This window comes from Phascolarctos cinereus, unplaced genomic scaffold (assembly GCF_003287225.1).
Source record: "Phascolarctos cinereus isolate Bilbo 61053 unplaced genomic scaffold, phaCin_HiC Scaffold_5;HRSCAF=322, whole genome shotgun sequence".
Classification (NCBI taxonomy): Eukaryota; Metazoa; Chordata; class Mammalia; order Diprotodontia; family Phascolarctidae; genus Phascolarctos; species Phascolarctos cinereus.
In genome coordinates, this window is record NW_027555958.1 from 370838128 (window position 1) to 370861504 (window position 23377).

At 40.5% G+C, this 23377-nt stretch overlaps 1 protein-coding gene across 1 annotated transcript in view; it reads right to left on the bottom strand.

The window, feature by feature from the left end:
- Positions 1-19221, bottom strand: part of HHAT (hedgehog acyltransferase) — a 475631-nt gene extending 456410 nt beyond the window's left edge. The window contains exons 1-2 of the mRNA XM_021007864.2: positions 18959-19221; positions 12522-12654 (exon numbers count right to left, since the gene is read on the bottom strand). Of these exons, the coding sequence (XP_020863523.1) occupies positions 12522-12612 (91 nt within the window). The 5' untranslated portion in view covers positions 12613-12654; positions 18959-19221. The remainder of the gene's footprint in view (positions 1-12521; positions 12655-18958) is intronic.
- Positions 19222-23377: the final 4156 nt, after the last annotated feature.

A 23377-nucleotide genomic window follows, 5' to 3' on the forward strand; every position in this document is an offset into this window, starting at 1 on the left:
TCCCACTGAACCACTGCTTTACTCTTAAAAGAAGGGGGAAATGTCACATTTATTGTTACGGAACTGTTCTGAGGGCATCTAGGAAGATAAAAAGAATTTAAATGGCATTCTGCCACTGAAGGGGCAACTAGGTGGCACACTGAATAGTATGTTGGGCCTAGAGTCAGGTAAAGTTCAAATCTGATCTCAGACACTTAGTAGCTGTGTGACCCTAGGCAAATCACTTAACCCTGTTGGCCTTAGTTTCCTCATCCATAAAATGAGCTGGAGAAGGAAATGGCCAACCACTCCAGTATCTCTGCCAAGAAAATCCCACAGGGTCATGAAGAGTTAAATGTGACTGAAAACAACCGAACAACAAACATCCCTGAAATATATTTACGTGTTTGACTTTGGACAAGTCACTCAACCTATTTGGGCCTCAGTTTCATCATCTGTACAATAAGGGAGTGGGAAAAGACGACCTCTAAGGTGCCTTCCAACCCTCAGTCTATGATTCTTTGTTAGACAATGGGTCCTCTGAACAAGGAGCAGCAACCAATGCACATACCACCAGGTAGCCGAGCCGAGCCCAGCCCAGCTCCTCTTCATGGTGTTTCAAATGCACCCTAAGGGTCTATTTCTAGACAAATTATTTTGTTTCATGGGAATATTGGCTTCTGTTTCTTTACAATAATAAAAGCCCAGCCCATATCAACAATGCAACCTCTACAACCCAACCTAGATCATAAGTTTAAGGCTCTCCTGGAAGAATTTAATAATATATCTGTCCCTTTTCCCTGTGCTCACTTACTGTACTCCCCCACTCTTTCTCCCCCCTCCTCCTCTCTGCTACCCCAGCCATCCATTTAAGCTGATGGAGAAGGAGAAAAGAAAACAGGGACCAGGATTCAGTAGTTTATGCTGAAGGTGCAGGTGACAATGGGCTAATTGTTTTTCATTGATCTCTATACTACAACAAACTTTCATCACAGTGTAAATTAAAAGTGATGGAACAAGCATTTATTAAGCACCTACTATGTGCCAGGCGCTGTGTTAAGCACTTTACAAATATTTTCTTATTTGATCCTCCCAACCACCCTGGGAGGTTGGTGCTATTATCCTCATTTTACAGTTGAATAAACTGAGGCAGGTAGAAGTTAGGTAACTTGCCCAGGGTTATACCAGCTGAGGCTGGATTTGAACTCAGATTCCTAGGCCAGCACTCCATCCACTGCATCACCTACTGCATTTCAAAGGTACAAACACTTTGATTCTTTTTTATTGGGGAGGTAGTGTGGAAAAGCACTGGATTAAGAATCAGAGAGGACTTGGGTTCAAATTCCACCCTGGTGTCACTTACTATTTCTGTGAACCTGGCTGGGCAAGTCACTTCCCTGCTCTAGGATTCAGTCTCCTTATCTGCAAAATGAAGTGGTCAGGCCAGATGCCATTTAAAGTCTCTTCCAGTTCAAAAGCTATGATATAATAATAATAACAATAACAATAAATAATAATAGCTAACATTTATATAGTGTTTACTGTGTGCCAGGCACTGTGCTAAGCACTTCATAATTATCATTTCATTTGAGCCTTACGACAACCCAGGGAGGTAGATGCTACTATTATCCCCATTTTACAGATGAGGAAATGGAGGCAAACAGAAGTTAAGTGACTTGCCCAAGGTCACACAGCCAGTAAATATCTGAGGCTTGATTCGAACTCACATCTTCCTTACTCCAGACTAGGAAATTTATCCACTGTACCACTTAACTGCCTAAGATACATTGTTTACTTGTAAATTCCTTTTTCTCTAACAAATCCAGAAAGTCACTCTGCCTGGAAGCCCCTTCCTTAGAAATGAGTCTCAGCATTGTTGGGGATGCTTAGGCAGAATATACACCTATGGTTGCTACTTTGTGAGGACAGGAATAAGCTAGGGGCTGAAAAGAAAATTGCATGGGCCAAGACAAAAACGTGGGAAGGATTAATGCAAATGCTATACAGAAGCCAAACAACATTTCTACCTGACTTTTAAAAACAATTTGTAGCACACAGTCTAGTGTCATATGCATATTATGATTACATTGCAGTATGTTATACATGCTGTATGAGAGGCAGCCTGATGAGGAAAGGAATTCTTATCGTGGGGTCTGTGAACTTTAAAAAAGAAGAAAGATTTTGATACCTATGTTTCAATATAACTGGTTTCCTTTGTAATCCTATGCATTATATTTCATATATTTATAAACATTATTCTGAGTGGTCCATAAGCTTCACCAGGTTGCTAGAAGGATGTATCACACAATAAAGGTTAAGAACCTCTGGTGAAAAGGACAGAAGACTGGTCTTGTAGTCACAAAGACCTGGGGCCAAGCCCTAGCTCTTACATATACTAGCTGTATGTCCATAAGCAAGTTTCTCAGCATCCCAGGCAACTTTTAAAAACTTCTGTTATTTATCCATGGAGGGTTTCCACATTGTGAACTCCCTCATACCAATGAAACCAGCAATGAAACCAGCAGTCTAGACTGAAAATAGCATGCATATGCATGTAGGTATAGATATGCTAATGAAAAACATGACTGACCAAAAATAAAATGATTGGTTATAAACAAATCACAGAATCTGACCTAGAATCACAGATTTAGAGCTGAGAAAGAACATTAAAGCACAGCTAATCCATTTCCCTCTTTTTCCAGATAAGGAAACTGAGACCCCGGGAGAAATGACTTGCCCATGGAGCCACTGACTCTATGGTTGGATAAATTGGAGATGACAAGGCAATGCCCTTATTGGCCATTAAGTAAGAACAGCCAATGACTCAGTGGAGGACCTTTAAAATGAAAGCAGCTCCAACCCTGGCTCTCTGTTTCCTTGGCTTCTCCCTGTGATAGATGAACACTGATCTGGAGATGAAAGTGTCCAAGCCTGGAGGCCACCTTGTGAGTCTGAGATATTGGGAGATCTTGAGTCTACTGGGTGGAACTGATGTATGACAGGGAAGAAGACAACTGACAAGAGAAGGAATCCAAGCCCTGGCCTTGCTAAAAACTGTGGCTGGAGATTTCACCTGGTGTTCCTTTTATAAGGATTTGTGATGAATTCTTCCTTGAGTTGTTTTTTTTTTGGGGGGGGCTGGGCAATGAGGTTAAGTGATTTGCCCAGGGTCACACAGCTAGTAAGTGTTATGTGTATGAGACCAGATCTGAACTCAGGTCCTCCTGAATCCAGGGCCGGTGCTCTACCCACTGAGCTGCCTCTTCCTTGAGTTTTGTTTCAGTATCTATCATATTTGTTCTAATAACACACATTTCATTTAGCATGAGTGACTTTCCATATAACAAAGAAACATGGAAACTCCCTACTACATTACAATAAAAATACTCCCCTTGTTTTTCTAAGCTAAAAGCATACCTCCAATTTATTCCATATATATCTTGTATGTCCAAAGTTGTTTGCATGTTTGTCTGCTCCATTAGAAGGTAAGTTCTTTGAGGACAGAGACTGTATTTTTGCTTTTCTTTGGATCCCCAGCATTTAGCACAGTGCCTGACCATAATAAGCACATATTAAACTTGTCCAGGGTCACAAGGTTATCAAGTGGCATAGGAAGTATTTGAAACCAGGTTCTCTGACTTCAAATCTACCAACTCTTTCCACGATACCTACATGAGCCACATGAAGTTGTCTCACACACACACAAAATCTAGTTCCAAAAGACATTTTCCCTCCAGTCAGTGTAGAGTTTAAGAATGACTCACAAATTTTCCCAGATTCCATAAGAACAGCTGCCAACCCATACTAAAGGAGTCTCTTTGCCCACAGGGACTGTCATTTGTACCTGACCACTTCTTTCTATAACAACATGGCAAAACCAATCACTACCAGCAATTGCAAACATTTCAGAAAGAAGCAAGAAGCTTCTCTCTTTCCCTCTCCTTCCCCTCCCCCATACACCTTGAAGTTCTGTTCCTTTAGGAATTAATAATAAAATGGTCCTCAGCATCTCATTAGGAGCAGGCCAGACTTCTCCCTGTGCCAGCACTATCCTCCCAGTTTTCAGCAAAATCAAAGTTGCAGTTTCCACAGCCCTGGGACCTGGGGAAAACGCAGGCAAGCAAACACATCTGTTTCCACCTAGTGAGTGGGTAACAAGCTATGGAGCCTTACTTTCACCCAACTGGAAGGAGAACTGCTCTTCCCTTCTCATTTAGACCCTGATCAGTATTCACTTTCATTAAAAGTGTCTGGTGAATCAGAATTATGTAAAAATGGAAAGCTGGGAACAAACGGAGAGTTTTGGGTTTGGGCTTTTTTGTTTTTTGTTTGTTTTTTAATAAAACGAAGAAAAGCAAGTTTACATATGGACCAACCAAACTTTCTCTCTTCAGCTGGGCTAGAGCTCCCTCTAATGGAGAATAATAATCTGTAATCATAAAACAGGTGAAGTATACAGGCAAAAGAGATATGGAATATCCCCCTCCCTGGGGTTGAGGGTGGGGGGAGGGCTTAATTTCAAGACATATCCTGTCCTAAGGGAATTGTGTGGATAGTGCATGTGTGTGTGTGTGTGTGTGTGTGTGTGTGTGTGTGTTTCATGAAAGTGAATTGAAATTCATTTTGTTTGAAGAATTTCATGATCCCGTTTGGGAATCATCATAGACACCCACAGCAGCATTTTCACAATTCCAGAAGAGCAAACACTGCCAGCAGATTTCTAAAATTGAGGATTCTGCCAAGTAGATTAAGGATCCTTACCATTTCTCTGATGACAACCCTCCTGAATGAGAAGTAAAGTGATGTGGAGAGGTACATCAACAGATAGGTTCAGACTCAAAAGGACATAAGTTCAAATCCCACTTCTGACACTTACTAGTTCTGTGACCATAGGAAAGTCATTTCTCCAAGCCTCAGTTTCCCTGACATGATAAAGTGGGGTTTCTAAATTTTCACCTGAAAACAAGGTTGTTACATGTCACCAAGAGCTCCATTCACCTAATCAACACCCAAGTACAAACTAAGGGGACCGTGCTCATTTTAAGAACTATCCTGCAGAAAGTCCCTTGCTCTTCTAAAGCAGTCTGCCTATCTTCTGGAAACACTGGCTCTATTTTCATTGGCTCCTTGTTTCCATTTCCTAAATTCTGATGCTTTGCTAATTGCATAAGAATTGTAGGAAATAAAGTCATTTCTATGAAGGATTATTCACTGTAACTCCGTAGCTGCTCCCACCAATAATAACAACCTTCCCAGTGAAAGGGATGACCCAGCAAAGCTATGATCTACCTATTGGTTGAAAAAAAAAGTGTACAATTGAAACACTGACAGTGGACTAGGGTAGAAAACTATTAGCTGAAAAAAAAAGTTAAACCTATTTCACCCAATACTTGTGATCAAATCAAAAGGAAGAAGAAAGTGTTCAGGATGAAGGGGGAAATAAATCAATCTAGCCTTAAGCAGACCATTCACAGGGAGTACAATTTCCAGTTATTACATAAATCTGTGCCACTGTTTTCAATCATTTTTAAAAATCCAATAAGCTCCAGCCAATAGTATCTTAAGGGAAATGAAGGAGGAGGGGATGCTTGGAAGTATGGAGATAAAATGGAGCAGGCTTAATGATATGGAAATTCATGAAAAGAGATCAAAGAAAGGCAAGGTTGTGAAAGTGTGGAAAGTGGGGCAAAGGTCACTAGCCTTTTCAGTCTTCTCCACCCAGCCTAACCCCAGTGATCTGAACAGAACAGAAGATGGAGAGAGGGAATAAAAGATGTCTTCTGACTACAATGTCACTCAGCAACAAGTCTATTTAAGGAAGTACAGCTTAGGGAATACTTGCCCTCCCCAGATTGGGTAGAGTAAGAAATAAAGAATTAAAATGAGTTTCCAACCACCATAAGAGTTGAGGTCAGGGAAGACAGAGGAGAGAACAGTTCAAACAGCAGAAAAACCTGGACATCAGCTCGTTTATGGGCAGCTTGCCTAAGGAGAAAGACAAAAGGAGTTAATTGGAAAGGCAACAGCCCTTCCCTGGAGGAAAAAAAATTACTAACCATAGACCCCCAACACCACAACCGACCACCCCAAGAGAAGACACAGGGGCCTGAAAAGCCACGTGACAACTGTGTAAACTCTCCCCTGCAAAGAGTGGCTTGATAACCACAGCATCCAAAGTGGACAAGAGGTGGACCCTTAGGTTGCTCTGAAGATAGATGAACAGCTGAAGAATAATTGGAGTGGAGATGAACAGCTATACTTGTCCTTGGACAAGTACAAAAGGACAAGGACAAGGACAAGGACAAAAACAGGATGAAAGAAGGAATACAAATCCTTTGGTGAACGTGGTGCTAATAATGGATGATATGGTGAACTTGAAGTCAGGGATTCAAATTATACCATCAGCATCTACTAGCTGTGTGACCCTGGGCAAGGCACTTAACTTACCATAGCCTCAGTTTCCTCATCTATAAAATGGGGATGATAATAATACTTGTAATATATACCTTAAAGGGTTGCTGTGAAGTTAAAAAAATATATACCTTAGAAATATGTCTTTGCTTTTCAAACTCTAAAGCATCATGTGAATCATTATTCCTCATATGGATTTATGATCTCATGGATTTAGGAGGTCCCCCAAGTGATACAGATCATAACCCATCCATGCCTGCACATCCTATTAGACTTATCCATGTCCTCCCATAGGTTCAGGACAGGGGGACCACCCAAAATGGTTGAAGCCTTACTTGCTTTCTCCTGACACTGTACCTGGCTTAACCATCTGTCATGGTTTGCCTTTATCACATGAGTAACTCATCTTCTTTTCCTATCATACATTTCCTTGATCCCTTTTACTTTTATTATGAACAGGTTACATATTGCAGCCTTCTCACAACCATCCTGCCCCTCTCCAGCTACTGTAGAGTAGCAAGATATATTACTATTATTGTTAAATCTCATCTTTGACACTTACTAGTTCTGTAACTTTGAGTGAGTCATTTATGCTCTCCAACCCTTGGTTTCCTCATTTGAAAAATGAGGATAATAAGAATACATACTTTAGAGGGTTGTAAGAAGGGTCAAGTGAGATAAAATTTGTAAATGCTTTGTAAACCATAAAGTGACATATACATATTAGCAATTACTATTATTATTACTACTAGTACTTACTACTACTACCACCAATACCAAGAATAATTGTCTTCAACCTAGGAAATAAACAAAAAATGTTGCTGTTGTTGTTCCATCATGTCCAACTCTTCATGACCCTGCTTGGGTCAAATGATACTGGATGATTTTGGCAAAGATACTGGAGTGGTTTGCCCTTTCCTTATTCAGCTCATTTTACAGAAGAGTAACTGAGGCAAACGGTTAAATGACTTGCCCAGGATCACACAGCTAGTAAGTGTCTGAGACCAGATCTGAACTCATAAAGATGAGTCTTCCTGACTTCAAGCCCAGCACTCCGTCCACTGAGTTTGAGGAGTAGGAAGGTATAAGAAGACTAGAAATGTGGGGAAGGGACTGGTTGTGAAGGGCTTCTCTCTGGAAGCCGAAAGGACATGAAGTGGCTATGGCTTTAAAAACTGATTTATGCAGTTGTTTTATTCCTGTCCAATTTTTAGAGCAAAGAAGCCACTAAATTTCAGGAGAAACTATGCCTTACACTCCAGCAACAAGTCACCACCAAACATCACCACAACCATATCAGGAGAGCAGTGGGCACATTACTAAAGGAAGCATATTTTATGACCACAGACCACATGAAAAATATTATTCACTGACAAATGAATTCCGATATTTCTTAATTCTTAATCTTTCATTACCATAGGTAATGGCTGTTAATGAGAATTAATGTTTTCATCCAAGTACTGCATAAACTCTAGATCTCATCTGCCACTACAAGATGTAAGTGGCTGATTTGGGGTGGAGAGGAGAAGGTGTATTAACTCTTTCAAAACCACCATGTTATACCTTCCTGTGAAAATAAATGGATGTACAGACACACATAAAAGTTACCACCTTGCCAAAATATGGCCCATATACTCAATATAGTCAGTCTTGATTACCTGAGGATGGGGGGGAAAAGGGAACAGCACTGGACAGTAGATCGTATCCCACCCCAAAAAATTTCCATTTCACTTTGGAGGAAAGGAGCAATTTGCTTTGTTCTACGCTAGCTGAAAATTTCCCTTTCATATTTATTGGACTGAGGCATAATTCCCTGATCACATCTACATGTAGGCCCCAGCTTGGCCCTGGGGAAATATTGGATTTGGAAGAATGGAAAGAGGTGGCCCACAACTACACTGAGTGACCAGACAGAATGTCTGCTATAAGATATATCATCATAACTAGCATTTATATAGTGCTTTAAGGCTTGCAAAACCCTTTACAAATATTGTCACATTGTATCCTCACAACCCTGGAAAGTAGGTGCTATTATTATCTCCATTTTACAGAAGAGGAAACTAAGGCTGAGAAAGGTTAAGTGACTTGCCCAGAGTCACACCGCTAGTAAGGGTTTGAGCCTGGATTTGAACTGAGATCTTCCTGACTCTCTGCTCTATCCACAACTTCATATATGTATAGAATCACATCCAAATGATCTACCCCAAATAGTTCAATACACCAGAAATGCAACACTGAAGCAGAGCTTCCCAGTGAAGTCTTGAAATTCTTCAAGCCTCAGGTTTCCTGAGCCATAGAATCAAGTGGAAATTCTGAACATGACCTCCATTCTCCTGGCTATACAAGCTTTAGGGAGGCCCAGGTGATTTAGCATCAGCTAGCTAACTGGCAAGTGCATTAATAGATGAAGACTTGATTATACATGACATATTTCTTCTGTAATGCTCAAGAAAAACCACAACACTAATATAAAATTATGGATTGGACTATAAGAAAGAGGACCCTATACCTCTCTCTGGACTAGAAGATGTATTTCCTTTTTTTAATTTATAGAATAAAACAAGCATTTCCACAATATACCATAATAAAAAAGATGATTGCACATGAAACTATAAATCTATTATGGACAACTTAGTATTCCTTTTAAATACATGATAAAGTTATCATATAATTTCTTTTTTATTCTTTTTTCCCTCCCCCTCACCTAGAGATGGCTACCATTACACACAAATATGCATGTGTATGTGTGTGTGTGTGTGTATGTGTGTGTGTGTGTGTGTGTGTGTGTGTGTGTGTGTGTGTGTGTGTAAAATTACTCTATATATGCTTCTATTTATCAGTTCTTTCTCTGGATGCAGATAGTGTCTTCCTTCATATGTTCTTTGGAATTAATTTGAGTATTTACTAAAAAATTCTGTTCTAGAAACAATGGGAAGCACCTTCTCAAAGGGAAGTTTTAGTATTCCAGCATGAATCAAATGGATTCCAAGCATTAAAATGGAGTATCTATTCAGAAGACTAGCATTCGTTATGGATGGTATCTTTCCAAAGATGACAGGGGGCAAGAAGTGACATCAGATGTATCACTGAGGAAACATATGATTATAAAAAGAGATTGGCCAAATGCAGGAATTTGTTTTCCTTGACTATGCATATTTGTTACAAAGGTTTTGGTCTTTTTTTTTTTGTCCAGTCAGAAGGAGGTGAGAGGAAAATAAATAAATAATAGTTGGAAAAAAATGGTTGAGGGAACTAGGGTTGCTTTAGCCTGTTGAAGAGAAGATTTAATAGTATCCATCTTCAAGACAATCCTCCACGAAGCACTGGTCCAACCATGTCACCTCTATGCTTAATAAACTCCAGAGGTTCCCTATCACCTTCAGGATCAGACATAAAATTCTCTGCTTGGCATTCAAAGCCCTTCATAATCTAGCCACCCCCATCATCATTTTGGGAGTAGCTGAACAAAATGGGTGTGTGTGTGTGTGTGTGTGTGTGTGTGTGTGTGTAACAGAATATTATTGCAACATAAAAATGATGGCCATAAAGAATTCAAAGAAATTGGGAAGATGTGTATAATGCAGAATGATATATAGATACAGATATATATAATACAATGCAGAATGAAGTAAGCAAAACCAAGAGAACAATTCACACAATAATGTGATGGAAAACACTATTGGAAGCCATCAGGAATTTGATCAATGCAATGACAAACCATGACTTCGGTGGCCTAATGGGAAACATACCTCCCCTCTCAGCAGAAAGGTGGTAGACTATAGGAGCTGAATGGAGCATACATTGTCAAATAGGGCAAATGCGTTGGCTTGTTTTGTTTAATTGCACTTCTTTATTGCAAGGGAGGCTTTTATTCTAGAGAATTCAGGGAGTCATTTGGAAAGAAGAAAAATACAGTGGTGCTAAGGAATAGTACAGGTAGAGAAAGCTACTCACTCTGCAGAGTTTCAACATGACTGTGAGAGCATCTCCTGGGAAGTAAGTTAAATGTCCAGCCACTTCTGCAAGCAAGTATGGCATACAGTGTTGTAAATCTGACACTCATACATCACTGTCATTTTACCTTAAAATCATTTCTTTCTTTTATCTAATAATAACTGCCACAAATCTACATTGTCAGGAAAGGATAAGTCACAAAGAGCAGCACTAGATATGATCTAACTACTTATCCAATCTGTTCAACTCAGCTTGGTCTGTGTGATAAGAAAGGGCATAGGAAACAGCTCTATGGAGTACATTCATATCTAAGCAGTTTTCATCCTGAGGGAAGGGGAGGCTACTGTCCATTACCTCAAACCAGAAGCATAAATTGCATTTACTTTCCATTTATTTTCCCAACATATTTTCAGCATACTGAAATTGCCCGCCCTCCTTGCTGTTCATATTGTTCCTATTTCAGCAGGGGATGATCATCTCTTCTCTTCATGTCGGGTACTGAAAGGAAGTCACAATGCTGAACCTACAAGCAAATATTCTACCTTCAAACCCCTCGGAGTCAGAGCTTAGCAAAGTAGCCTCCCTAAGAAACTGGAAGCTGGGGGAGGCGGAAGGGGGAGAAAGAATCAGGGCAGACTGGTAAGAGTAAAGGCTACCTTTGAACACTTACAGAAAGGAAGGGCTTATTGTCATGCCAGAAACAAAAATTCAAAGCTATGAAAGTATAATGGATAGAGTACTAGACTTGAAGTGAGGAAAACTCAAGTTCAAATCTTCCCACAAACACTAGTTGTATGACTCTAGGCAAGTCACTTAACCTTTCCACCTCAGTTTCCTCATCTATATAATGGGAATAACAATAGCACCTACCTTACAGAGTTGTTGTGAAGATAAATGAGATAGCATATACAAAGAACTTAGTCATAAAAAAGTTATATTAAATAAAGTTATATTTTAAAAAGTTATATTAAATAAAATATCATGTATATTATATATTAATAGAAACAAAACACTAACATTACAAGATAACAAACCATAGACTCATGTAAAAAACCGTATTTTGAGAATAACTAGGGGGGCAGCTAGGTGGCACAGTAGATAGAGCACTGGCCCTGAAGTCAGCAGGACCTGAGTTCAAATTCAGCCTCAGGACAAACACTTGACATTTAACTAGCTGTGTGACCCTGGGCAAGTCACTTAACCCCAATTGCCTAACAGAGAGAGAGAGAGAGAGAGAGAGAGAGAGAGAGAGAGAGAGAGAGAGAGAGAGAGAGAGAATAAATAGGTTAAGTGCTGAAAATTTGCATGAACTTTTCTCTTGATTCATTTATTAACTAAATAAGCATCTATTAAGTGTCTACTAGGCATAAAGGTACTTGCCAGGCTCTACAGATATGAAATGAAATTAGACATGGTCTTTTCCTTCAAGAAGCTTACAACCTAGCTAGAAAGGGAAGATATGAGTAATTATAATGCAGAACTGGAAGGCCAGGAAGCACATAGACAGGTATGAACAAAGCCTATGAGGTGTTAGGAGGCAGAGATCACTTCTGCCTTGGGACATAAGAGAACATTCATGGAGCAGCCAATATCTTCAAGGTTATTAGAGGTGTTAACAATAAAACGTCTTTCATTTAAAATGCTATCAAAATGCTACTGTGGCAGAAATACAGACATACACATGTGTTATATAAATGTTATTATATTACATATTATGTACACCACATTTGGCAGGTAGGTGGGCGCAGTGGGTAAAGCACTGGGCCTGGAGTCAGGAAGACTCATCTTCCTGAGTTCAAACCTAGCCTCAGACACTTAATAACTGTGTGACCCTGGGCAAGTCACTTAACCCTGTTGGCCTCAGTTTCCTCATCTGTCAAATGAGCTGGAGAGAGACATGGAAAACCACTCCAGTATCTTTGCCAAGAAAACCCCAAATGGGGCCACAGAGTCAGACACAACTGAAACAACCGAACAACAAAAACAACAAAATATATACATACATACATGTTTAATATATGTGTAATGTATACACATACATAGACATATATATGCATACATATACCTGCATGCATACATATATGTGTACATATGTGTGTATACATGTGTGTGTGTGTACCAACTTCTGACAGTCTCTACTCCCCCTTCAGAGAAGGCAAGAAAGCATAAGGCCTTACCTCTAGAGACTTTGTAGACTTCATAGAAAGAATAAAAGTGGAAACCTAGAGAAACGAGCAGGTAGAGAAACAGTTCCCATCTGGGTAGCATTGCTACTTATTGCAGGATCCTGGAGAAATCCATAAGATGTCCCTAAAATTGAAAAACAAATGGGGGGGCAGATTTTATAAGACATAATGCAGTGGCTATCAGGGAAAGGATGTTGTCAATCAATCACATTTATTGAATAACAGTATGCAACAAAGTAATACTGCTAAGTGAAGAGACCAAACAAGTCTCCGGATAATCCACTAACCTTACATAAATTAAGCCAACAGTTTAAATCTCCTCATTCACGATCAAAGCTCTGGACCCTAGGGTTATCTGCTACAGAAGCTGAGATAGGGAAACACCATCTCAGTTTTACAATAGAGGAAAGTACGTAATTCAAAGTACAAGGCCTCATGTGCTTGACTTCCTCATGAAATTCAAACACAGATTATCAAAAGAATGATTTCTTAGCACTTAGAGAAAAAGAGAATACAATTAGACGGCATGAGTATATATTCAGGATATCTAGATTTTAACAAGGCATTTGGCTGATTCTTTCATCATACCCTTATAATCAAGACAGAGAAATATGACCTGGATGATAATAAAATTAAGTGGGTTTGGAAATGGTTAACTGGCAGGATGCTGAGTGAACTCATTCAAGCTACAGTGTGAATGACTGTTAATACCTTAACACCTACATAAGTTGCAGATATCAATCTGTGGTTACCTCAAACCTACCACTTTGTATTTGCACTAGAGGTGTCTTTTATATAGTAAAACCCATTAATAAATTGTTGTTATTATATTTAATTGAACCTGGAGGGAGGTGTCCTAGAGCTCTGTCCTTGGTCCTGCTCTGTTCCACATTTTTATCAGTAGATTGGTTAAGTGGTAAGGAGAAAGCAATTTTAGAGGCAGCTAGGGGGCGCAGTGGATACAGCACCCGCCCTGAAGTCAGGAGGATCTGAATTCAGATCTGAACTCAGACCAAATACTTGACACTAGCTGTGTGACCCTGGGCAAGTCACTTAATCCCAATTGCCTAAAAGCAAAAAAAAAAAGCGATTTTATTAAACTCATCCACAATGATGGATAATTGATTGTTAAACCCTTCCCACCTTCACGAATCTTTGCATTTTTAGGACAGATGCTTACAAACCCAAATCCTTACCTCACTGTATCCAATCTAAAGATCTGATCTGAGAAAATCGGATTCAGCCTCTCCTCTTGGTTTATTCTGCTGGCCAGTTTATCAAGTCAATGTTAAAAATGTATCAGGTGTCTTTTTCACTGTCTTCTCAATTCTGATTACTTTAACTGATACTTTCCCATTCCCTATCACTTTTTACAATCACCTCCAGCTCTGCACATTTCTAACCAAATACTATTTTTAAAATATCTGTCATCACTTGGAAGTTCTGGAGCATTTTTGTGACCCTTGGTGTAGTCTATGCCCTTGAAATTGCATACTAGATGAATAGACTTATAGGAACCAATAGAGAGAAGTAAGCAGAACCAGAAAAGCAATATACACAATGAGTATAACAATGTAAATGGGGGAAGGGGGCGGCAAAGAACAATAAAACAAAACAAACAAAAAACCTATGTAATGTTAATCACTAAGCTTAGCTGTGGAGAAGAGACAAGAAAATGCCCCTCTCTCTTTTCTTTGCACATGTGGGGATCTATGTGCTTGCACCAGTTCATATACTATCTGACTATTGATGTGTCAGTTACTTTTGCTAAACTGCTAGTTTCCCTTTCTTTTTTATTTTTCTACTATGTACTTTCCATTTAATTTTTTAGTTTTATAGAAATGTTTTGCTTTTATATCGTATTTACAGACTATGCCCACTCCCTGAGAGGTCTCATAACAAAGCAAAACAATTCAGCAAAACTAGCAACACAGTGACCTCTTCTGCAAGTACAATGCAACATTCACCATCTATAGCACTCCTTCCCACTTCTCTATTTTTAAATTTTTTTTAATAAATAGAAATCTATTTTTTCTCCCTCTCACCTCCTACCCCATTGGAAATGAGGGGGAAAAAACAAATTTCTTATAACAATAAGCATAGTCATGCAAAATAAATTCCCAAAAATAAAGATTTTTCATTCTGCATACTAAATCTATTGCCTCTCTATCAGGAAGTGGATAGTACGTTTCATTTCTTTTTATCTGGTACTAGGGATGGCTCACTAGGGAGGGGATGGATATGTTCAGAAATGAAGGTAATGGTAATAACAAAAGATAGCAATAAAAATAAATATATTTTAAAAAGAGAAAGAAATTGAGAGTTTAGTATTGTAATTTACCCAGAGTTATTATCCAAGGATCATAGGTTTAGAGCTGAAAAGGCCCTTAAATCATGTAAGTCAATGCCTTCAAATCAGAAGAAATTCTCTGAGACCTGGAGAAGGGAAGGTCAGGGTGGAAGGAAGACAGAGAGAGAGAGAGAGCAAAAGGGAAGGAGAAAAAGAGAGAGATGGAAGCAGGGAGGGAGAGGAAGAGAGAGAGAAATGGAAGGAAGAAAGAGAGGAGGAAAGAAGGAAGTCAAAGAGAAAAGAAAAGAAAAACCTGAATCATTTTATCCTTCTCCCTCAGGAAGTTCCCTTCTAATTATAATCCCATAATATGATAGGACTATTCCCAGAGGAATGCTCACTCTGGATCAATACAACACTGGAAGGAAGCAGAATGAGCCACTCTTGTGTAGACAGTACGTTTACAACTACAGCTTCCAAAAAAACAGAATTTTGAGCCTGTAGAGTTCTCACTACACAGAAGGCCATAACAACCTACATTAGTATTGTGCCTTATGCTACCCAGAGAAAATCCACATACATTGTCTCATGATTAAGAATAAAATTATTATTAATTCTATCCCTTCTTGGTGACTGCTATCATCCCCATTTGGAAATGAGGAAACTGAGGCACAGATAGAGTGAGAAGTGGCATGTTCAATAGCACACAACTCATCAGTAACAGAGCCAGGACTAGAAGCCAGATTCTCTAGGTTCCTAATTGAGACTCCTTCTATCATACTACAGGGAGTCTAGGCAGAGCACAAAAGAACACTCCCAATTTCTATTACAGCAACTGTACCTCATCTTACTATAGCAGAGATTTAGAAGGTACTCAATCTACACCAACATTCTGAAAAGTATACAAATCTAATGTTTATTAGATCATACTCAATTTTTATTTCAGAGGCATTTTATTTTCATTCCTAATTTCCATTTAATAGACAATGGTATCTTAAATTTTAGCTTTAAGTGCTTCTAGTCCCATCAAGTACAGGGTATCTCAGAAGTCTAAGTTATTAATACTTCAAAATGCACTAAGACTTTTGATTTTCCCTATATAACCAAAGTGTTTAAGGTGGGGTCAGTTAAACTAAATTCTTTTGCAATTTGAAAAATCCTCCCCTCTTAAACCATCACCACCCTAAAAACACACATATTGTCTGTTCTTTAAATTAAAATTTTCCCAGAGCAGGTTTCCTGAAAACAAAACATACCTGTGCCATATATCTAGCATTTGCTGGTTTCAATTTGTTTTTCAGGAAAAAAAAATTTAACAATCCAATGTAACTGATTAAACATGAAAGCCAGAGAAACCATAAAAATTTAATTAAAAAAAATCACAAAGAATTGATCCAACCATTCTGGAGAGCAATATGGAACTATGTACAAAGGGCTATAAAACTGTGCATACCCTTTGACCCAACAATAGCACTTCTAGGGCTACATCCCAAAGAAATCATATAAATGGGGAAAAGACCCACACATACAAAAATATTCATAGCAGCTCTTTCTGTGGTGGCCAAGAATTGGAAATTGAGGGAATGCCCATCAATTGGGGAATGGCTGAACAAGTTGTGGAATATGAATGTAACAGGATACTATTGTGCTATAAGAAACAATAGCAGGTAGACTTCAAGAAAACTGGAAAGATTTACATGAACTGATGCTGACTGAAGTGAGCAGAATCAGGAGAACAATGTACACAGCAACAGCCACGTTGTGCGATGACTAACTTTGATAGACTTATCTCTTCTTAGTAGTGCAAGGATCTAAGACAATTCTAAAAGACTCATGATGGAAAATGCTGTCCGCATCCAGAAAAAGAACTATGGAGTCTGAATGCAGATCAAAGCATATTATTTGCTCTTTCTTTTTTATTTTGTTTTGTTTTGTTTCTTCTTTCTCGTGGTTTCTCCCATTGGTTCTAATTCTTCTTTACAACATGACTAATGTGAAAATAGGTTTAATATGATTGCATATGTTGAGCCTATATCAATTTACATACTGTCTTGGGGTGGGAGGAGGGGAAAGATGAGAAAATTTGGATCGCAAAATCTTATGGAAGTAAATGTTGAAAACTAAAATTAAATAAATTAATTAATTTATTATTTTTTTAAAAATCACAGTTTAGGAGTGCCCTCCTGGAAGAAAATTAATTTTAGAATTAATTCAATTTAATCAAAAACACAGTCAAAAGAAAAACAATCAAAACCACACACCAAGAAAATGACCTATGCAGTAGAAAGTATTTAATGTATAAGCAAGACAGAGGCCTACATTTACTATCTGGCTGCAACCAAAAAAAGAAATATCAGCAGTTAAATAGAGATAAGAGCTAACAGAAAGCAAAAGCATTCTCAATTTAGGAAGAGATTAGTAATTTGAAGACCACAGCAAAGGAATAAAGGTAAAATGTACATCTGCTCCTCGAGATTAAAATTGCAGGGATGATAACACCATAAGATGTTTCCAAAGAAAATGAGACATGGGATCAACATCTAGGCAGAGACTGCATGGATGGGTACTACCTGAAGACAAACAGCACAGAGGCCTGATTCTCTGAATAAGCATAGGGACATACAGGGTTTGTATAAAGTTATCCTGTCCTCCAAGAGAATAGGGTCCATGTTTCAAAAGACTAAGGTGCCATCACACATATTAGAGGTTATCCAGTTACCCAGTTTCATCATATTTTGGCTTTTTTTATCTGACCTGTTGTCTTTGGGAAGGGGAAATACAGGCCCCCTCCGATGATACAGGAAAACTTTCCTATTTCAGAATATCTGTGGATAAAGATACAGAGGAGAAAACTATCCTGATGAAAAGTCTAAGCTCAAGTACCACTCCTCCAGAAGGCCTTTCCTGATTGCCTCAGTTGTCAGTATGCTCCATGCCTCACAATTACTTTGTTTCTACTTATCTGTGCTATTTTCCCAAAACAGAATGTAATAAGTCACCTGAAGAGGATGAAAAAAAGAGGAGGAAGAGGGTGAGAAATAGGGCAAGAGAAAGATAGAGGTCAAAGTGCAAGCGACACCACGGAGAGGGGTGGGAGCACCCAGAAAATTTACTTCCTCTCCACCGTTTCTGAGGCCTCTGGACTGACACGTTTGTGGTGTTATTGTTGTTGTTTAAAATACCCTTGTCACAGATCTGAAAAGAACCTCAGAAACCATCTATTTCAATCTCATTTTACAAACTAGGAAACTGAAGCCTCCGGGGGGAATTAACTGACTTCTCCAAGCACTGGAGGAAGGATTTGAACCCAACTCTCTGGACTCCAGAACTTGAGATCTTTCCCCATTAACTTGCTGCCTGGATACCTGGAAACGGGCTTTACTCAGAGTTTCGGGAGGGGGAAAAAAATTTGCTACAATCACATTCTGCAGCATGAGGATACTACTGTGCCTGGTTAGAGTTAGCCTACATTGTATCCAATGAATTACAGAAGAAGACAAGTGGAGTTTCCCTTTCTGGGCTCCCTTTGAAGTTGCGACTTGGGGCAAGTTAGTAAGGGCAGAAGGAAGCTAAAGCCGAGAAGAAGCAAGGAGAAGGTTGTCCTAATATTCCCGGGAAGCACCAGAACCCGACGAGTAATTCTCGAAGTCCCCAGGGCGTGGACCCAAGAAGTTGGGAAGATAAAGAGGAGACACAGGCTGGTGGGAGGTGCGTGCACGCGCGCGGCGAGAACGCGCTGGCTGGGGCCTGCTGGGAATGCCCCCCACCCGCCGGCTTTCCCGGCTTTCATTCCCGTAGTTCCAGAGCGTGCACTGGTGGCGGGGCCCCTCCCACTCCCTTCATCCCTGGCGCCGCGCTAGCCTGGCCCCTACTTTTCTTCCTTCTTGTTCAGGCCCCCACACACACCCACACACACCCCCGGGGCTTGGTGGGGACCCTGGCGCTGGGCTCATTAAGGGATGCTCCCCGCGTCCTCGGCACTTTCTTCCCCAGCCCTCGAGAACGTGCGAAGATGTAAGGTTAGGAATTGGAGGTTAGCTCGTGGAGGTCTTTATGCTACAAAGTAAAAAGGAGCAATTTTTTTAAAATGGCAAAACCAAAACACCTTAAGGAGCCCCCGTGGTCACCGACTACCAACCTCCGGGCTGTCCCGGGCGGCAGCAGAGACGTGCACAACCACCCGCTCTCTCTTTCTGCACTTCCGAGTTCAGGCGGCGGCCGAGTGGACTTGCAACTCACCCGGCCCTCCCTCCTGGGATGCCCTTTGGCAGCGCGCCGCCGACCCCTGGCCCGGGAGCTCCGAGCGCGCGCCCCCGCCCGTCCCCCAGCATAACTGCGTTCGGAGAGCGCGCCGCCGCACTGGAGCAAGGGGAGGAGAATGGTTGGGGAGCGAGGAGTGGGGGCTATGCTGCTTCTGGAGCGTGTGCAGCCCGGCCGGTTTGTGATGACTGCGAAGGAGAGGGGGGAGGGGCACACACCTAGGCTAGGGAGCGGCGGGGACGACCTTGGAGTCGGAGATGGAATAAAAGAGGCCCCTGTTCCTTAGGAATTCCACCTAGGCGGGAAAGGTTCATGCATCCCCTACTGGCCGCTTAGTACTGTAGGCAAGCTGGCCAATGAGTGGTATAGCCTGCACCGCCTTCTTTCAAGCTCACCTTACAATGTCTTGGGCTTTCTGCCTGTTTGTCCATCTCCATCTCCACTATAGGGACAAAGACACTTGTTACCGCACTGCCCTTTGGACCTGGCTACGAGTGTAAAAGGAGAAGAGTTAACCAGTGACCCTTAGAAATTCAAGTTCTTTATTCATTCATACCGAACCAGGCATACATCATTCAGATGAAAGTTTCTTTTTTTCTTAATAGTAGCGTTCTCACTGCCATTGCATTCGTATAGGCCTTCATTATCACCGACTGGGTGGTTGTTGTTTGTCCTTCGTTCTCAAAGAGAACCATGATACTAGGAAGGTGATGCCATGACATGCAAGCAAATTGGATTTGAGTGAGGGAGAGCTGTGCAAGGTCACCAGCCTCACTTTCTCCTCCAGAGCCATCTGGGTCCAGTGGCAAGATGTAGGTCAGAACGACTGGAGATGGCCCAGCATACAGTGGGAGATCTTGACCTTTTTAAGCTAAGGTCTTTTCAAGTTCCCATTTTGACTGAGGCAATGCCCATTCAGCGATTAAGGCTAAGTAAGAAATGAGGCCCCCCAAAAAAAGCCTCTTACCTAGTCAAAAACATCTCCTTAGTCGCTGGAACTGTAACAATAGCCTACTATCCTGTAAGGTCCAGTAGATTCATAAATGTAGGGATTGAGATCATTCTAGTCAAACCGCTTTGTGTTATAGATGTGAGACTCTGGCCTAGACAGGTGAGGGAGCTTGGGATCATAAATTTCAAGCTGAGAGTGATGTTAAGGGGCATCTTGTTTAATAATCATAATCATCATAATATAATGATGAGGAATTGAAGCACAGGCAGTTTGAGTGACTTGCTCAAAGTCATACAGGTCATAAGTAGCAAGGCCAGCATTTGAACCCAGGTACTTTGATTCTACTACCTCCAAAAAAATCCACTGACCTTTCCACTATACTAAAAGCAAATCTAAACTTCATCCCTCCCTCACCACCTAACTTGGGGCTTTGCACACCATAAGTTACTCCATTTCCTGACTCGGAGCATTTGTATTGGCTGTAGCCCATGCCTGGAGCTCTCTCCCTCCTAGTCTGTACTTCCTGCCTTCCTGCCTTCCAAACAATTTTAACAAAAGTCACAACTTCTGCAAGAAGCCTTTCCCATCCTTATCTTCTAGGTGCCTTCTCTATGAAATTATCTCCAATTTATTCTGCACATGTCCTATTTGCAAATTGCTGTTTACATGCTATCATCACCCCACCTAAGATTGTGAGCTCTATGAAAACAGGGACAGTCTTTTTGCCTTTCTTTGTAATCCTAGCACACTTCACAGAGCCTGGCACATAGTAGGCCCTTAATAGATGCTAATTAACTGGCTGAGTGGCAGCAATAGGATCGTAGGGTTTCAGATACAGAAAGGATTTAAACTCTAACTTGGAAAGCCAGAATAAGAATCTGGCTTTGGAGGAGGAAGATGAGGAAGATGACAGACATGATTTGAGATATGTTGAGAAAACATAGTGCCCAGAACATGGGAGACAAGTCTGTACCCTGGTCAAACCACATCAAAGTTTTAGGCTTAGTTCCCAGGCACCACATTTTAGGCAAGACATTGACAAACTGGAGTTCATGGAGGGAAAGGCAAGTAGAACGCAAAGGGGACTTGCTGCATGAGGGTCAGTTGAAAAAATTAGGGATATTTAGCCTGAAGAGGAAAAGGTTAACAAGAGAACTTTTTTTAAGTGTTTGAAGGTATGTAATATTACAATCGGATAAGATTTGTTTGGCCTGGCCCCAATGGACTGGGCAAATCAACTGAGCAAGTTTAAGAGAAGAGTATGTTAAAATAATAATAAAGAATTCTTGACAGAAAATGGATACTTTTCTATCACAGAAGGACTCTTAGCAGATTCTAAATGACTCTGAGATGTTGCAGAGAGGAGAAGAGAAGTGAATCAGCATTTATATAGGGGATATGTGGCAGGCTGTGTGTTAAGTGAGCACTTTTATAAATACTACATCTTTTGAACCTTACCACAACCTTAGAAGGTAGGTGATATTAATATATCCCTATTTTAGAGCTGAGGTATCAGACAAAAACAGAGCTTCAGTGACTTGCCCAAAGTCACATAGCTAGAAAGTATCTGAGGCTGGATTTTAACTTAGGTCTTCCTGACTCCCAAGTCCAACATTCTATCTACTGCACCGCTCTGAGAGGATATTCCTGTTCAGCTGCAGATGTAGTAAATGATCTCTGGGGTCCTCTCCATCTCTGAGGTTTTCTGATTTTATGAAATAGTTGTTGAAAGTCTGGGTTCATATTATGACTTCAACTCTCTGAGTTTCTTCTTCTCTGCAGAATAAGGGGGATGGGATTAGATGGCCTCGAAATATCCATTTCTGGGCATGCAGGTTGCCCAGTGGATAGAGCATGGGGCCTAGAGTCAGGAAGATTAATTTTCCTGAGTTCAAATCTGGCCTCAGACACTTATTAACTGCATGACTCTGAACAAGTCACTTAACTCAGTTTCCTCATCTGCAAAAAGAGCTGGAGAAGGAAATAGCAAACCATTCCATTATCTTTGCCAAGAAAACCCCAAATGGGGTCACAAAGAGTCGAGCATGACTGAAAAATGACAGAATAACAAAAATATCCATTTCTAAATTCTACTGTCAACAAGTGAATAGATAGGTAGTAAAAGGGGTGGGAGGTCTACAAGTTGTGATAATGGTTATATGCAGTTTTTTGAGTAGGCAATGGGGTTAAGTGACTTGCCCAGGGTCACACAGCTAGTAAGCGTTATGTGTCTGCGGTCTCATTTGAACTCAGGTCCTCCTAACTCCAAGGCCAGTGCTCTATCCACTGCACCACCTAGCTGCCCCTGATAGTATACAGTTTTGATGAACAACTATAGATACAAAATGTTGACAAAAGGAAAGTGTAGCAACTCCAAGGTTTCCGAAAATGAGTCTTAGAGGTGGAATTGCTAACAGTGCCAGGTTCTGCAAATGATAGTTGTATACCATGGGAAAAAAATATTATGTATCAGTCTTTTCAACTGTGTGCACACACAGATTGTTGTTTTGTATATGAAGAGAATAACTTTAATGTTGCTACTGAATCTGCTGCCCAGAATCAGATACAGCAATTCTGCTCACGGGAATCCAGGGGATGTGGTTGCAAAAGTAGTACCACTGGCGCTCAAGGGGACCCCAGAGAAGAAAGGGATGACAAATTGCCTAAGGTCAAAAAAGCCTTAGTCCTAAGGACACAGAGGAGGCCAGCTTGTTATACCATAGTTGATTTACACCTTCCATGTGCCTTCTCACTACCTTTGGGGTCACCTGAAATGTTAATTCTTCTGAGATTGTGGTGCTTTAAGATTTCCAGCCCCATGAATCACTAGAAGAATACAAGTGTTTAAGCAATGAGTTTGGGTGGCAAGGAGCAGCTCCGAATAGCTGCAAGTGCTATATAACTTTCCAAGTGTATGTTGCTTTCTTTCCTATTCAGTTCTAGGCCCAGCTCATTGCTCGTCTGCAGTGCCTTTCTGGGATATATGCACAGATGAACTAATTCAGTGGATTGTTCAATCAAATTCATCTCATTATCTAGGTAATATGCACCCTTCATTTATTTAGTTTTTCCTTTGTGGATTACTAGGCCCATCTCTTTTGAAGGGCCATGGATTTTATTAACAAAGTAGCACAGTATTTCAGGTTAATAAAAATCAACAGAACGTTGCTCACAAACAGGAGGACTTTGTCAAAGGCAATCTGAGTCCTCTGCTGAGGTAGACCCTGCCATCTCCCTTTTAGATGAAGGCCGGAGGGTTTTAAAATACAACCTTTTTAGAAATGCAGGGGGCTTGCTCACCTAGTAAATAGGCTAAGGAGAAAAGGCCTTAGTGGTTTTTATCTC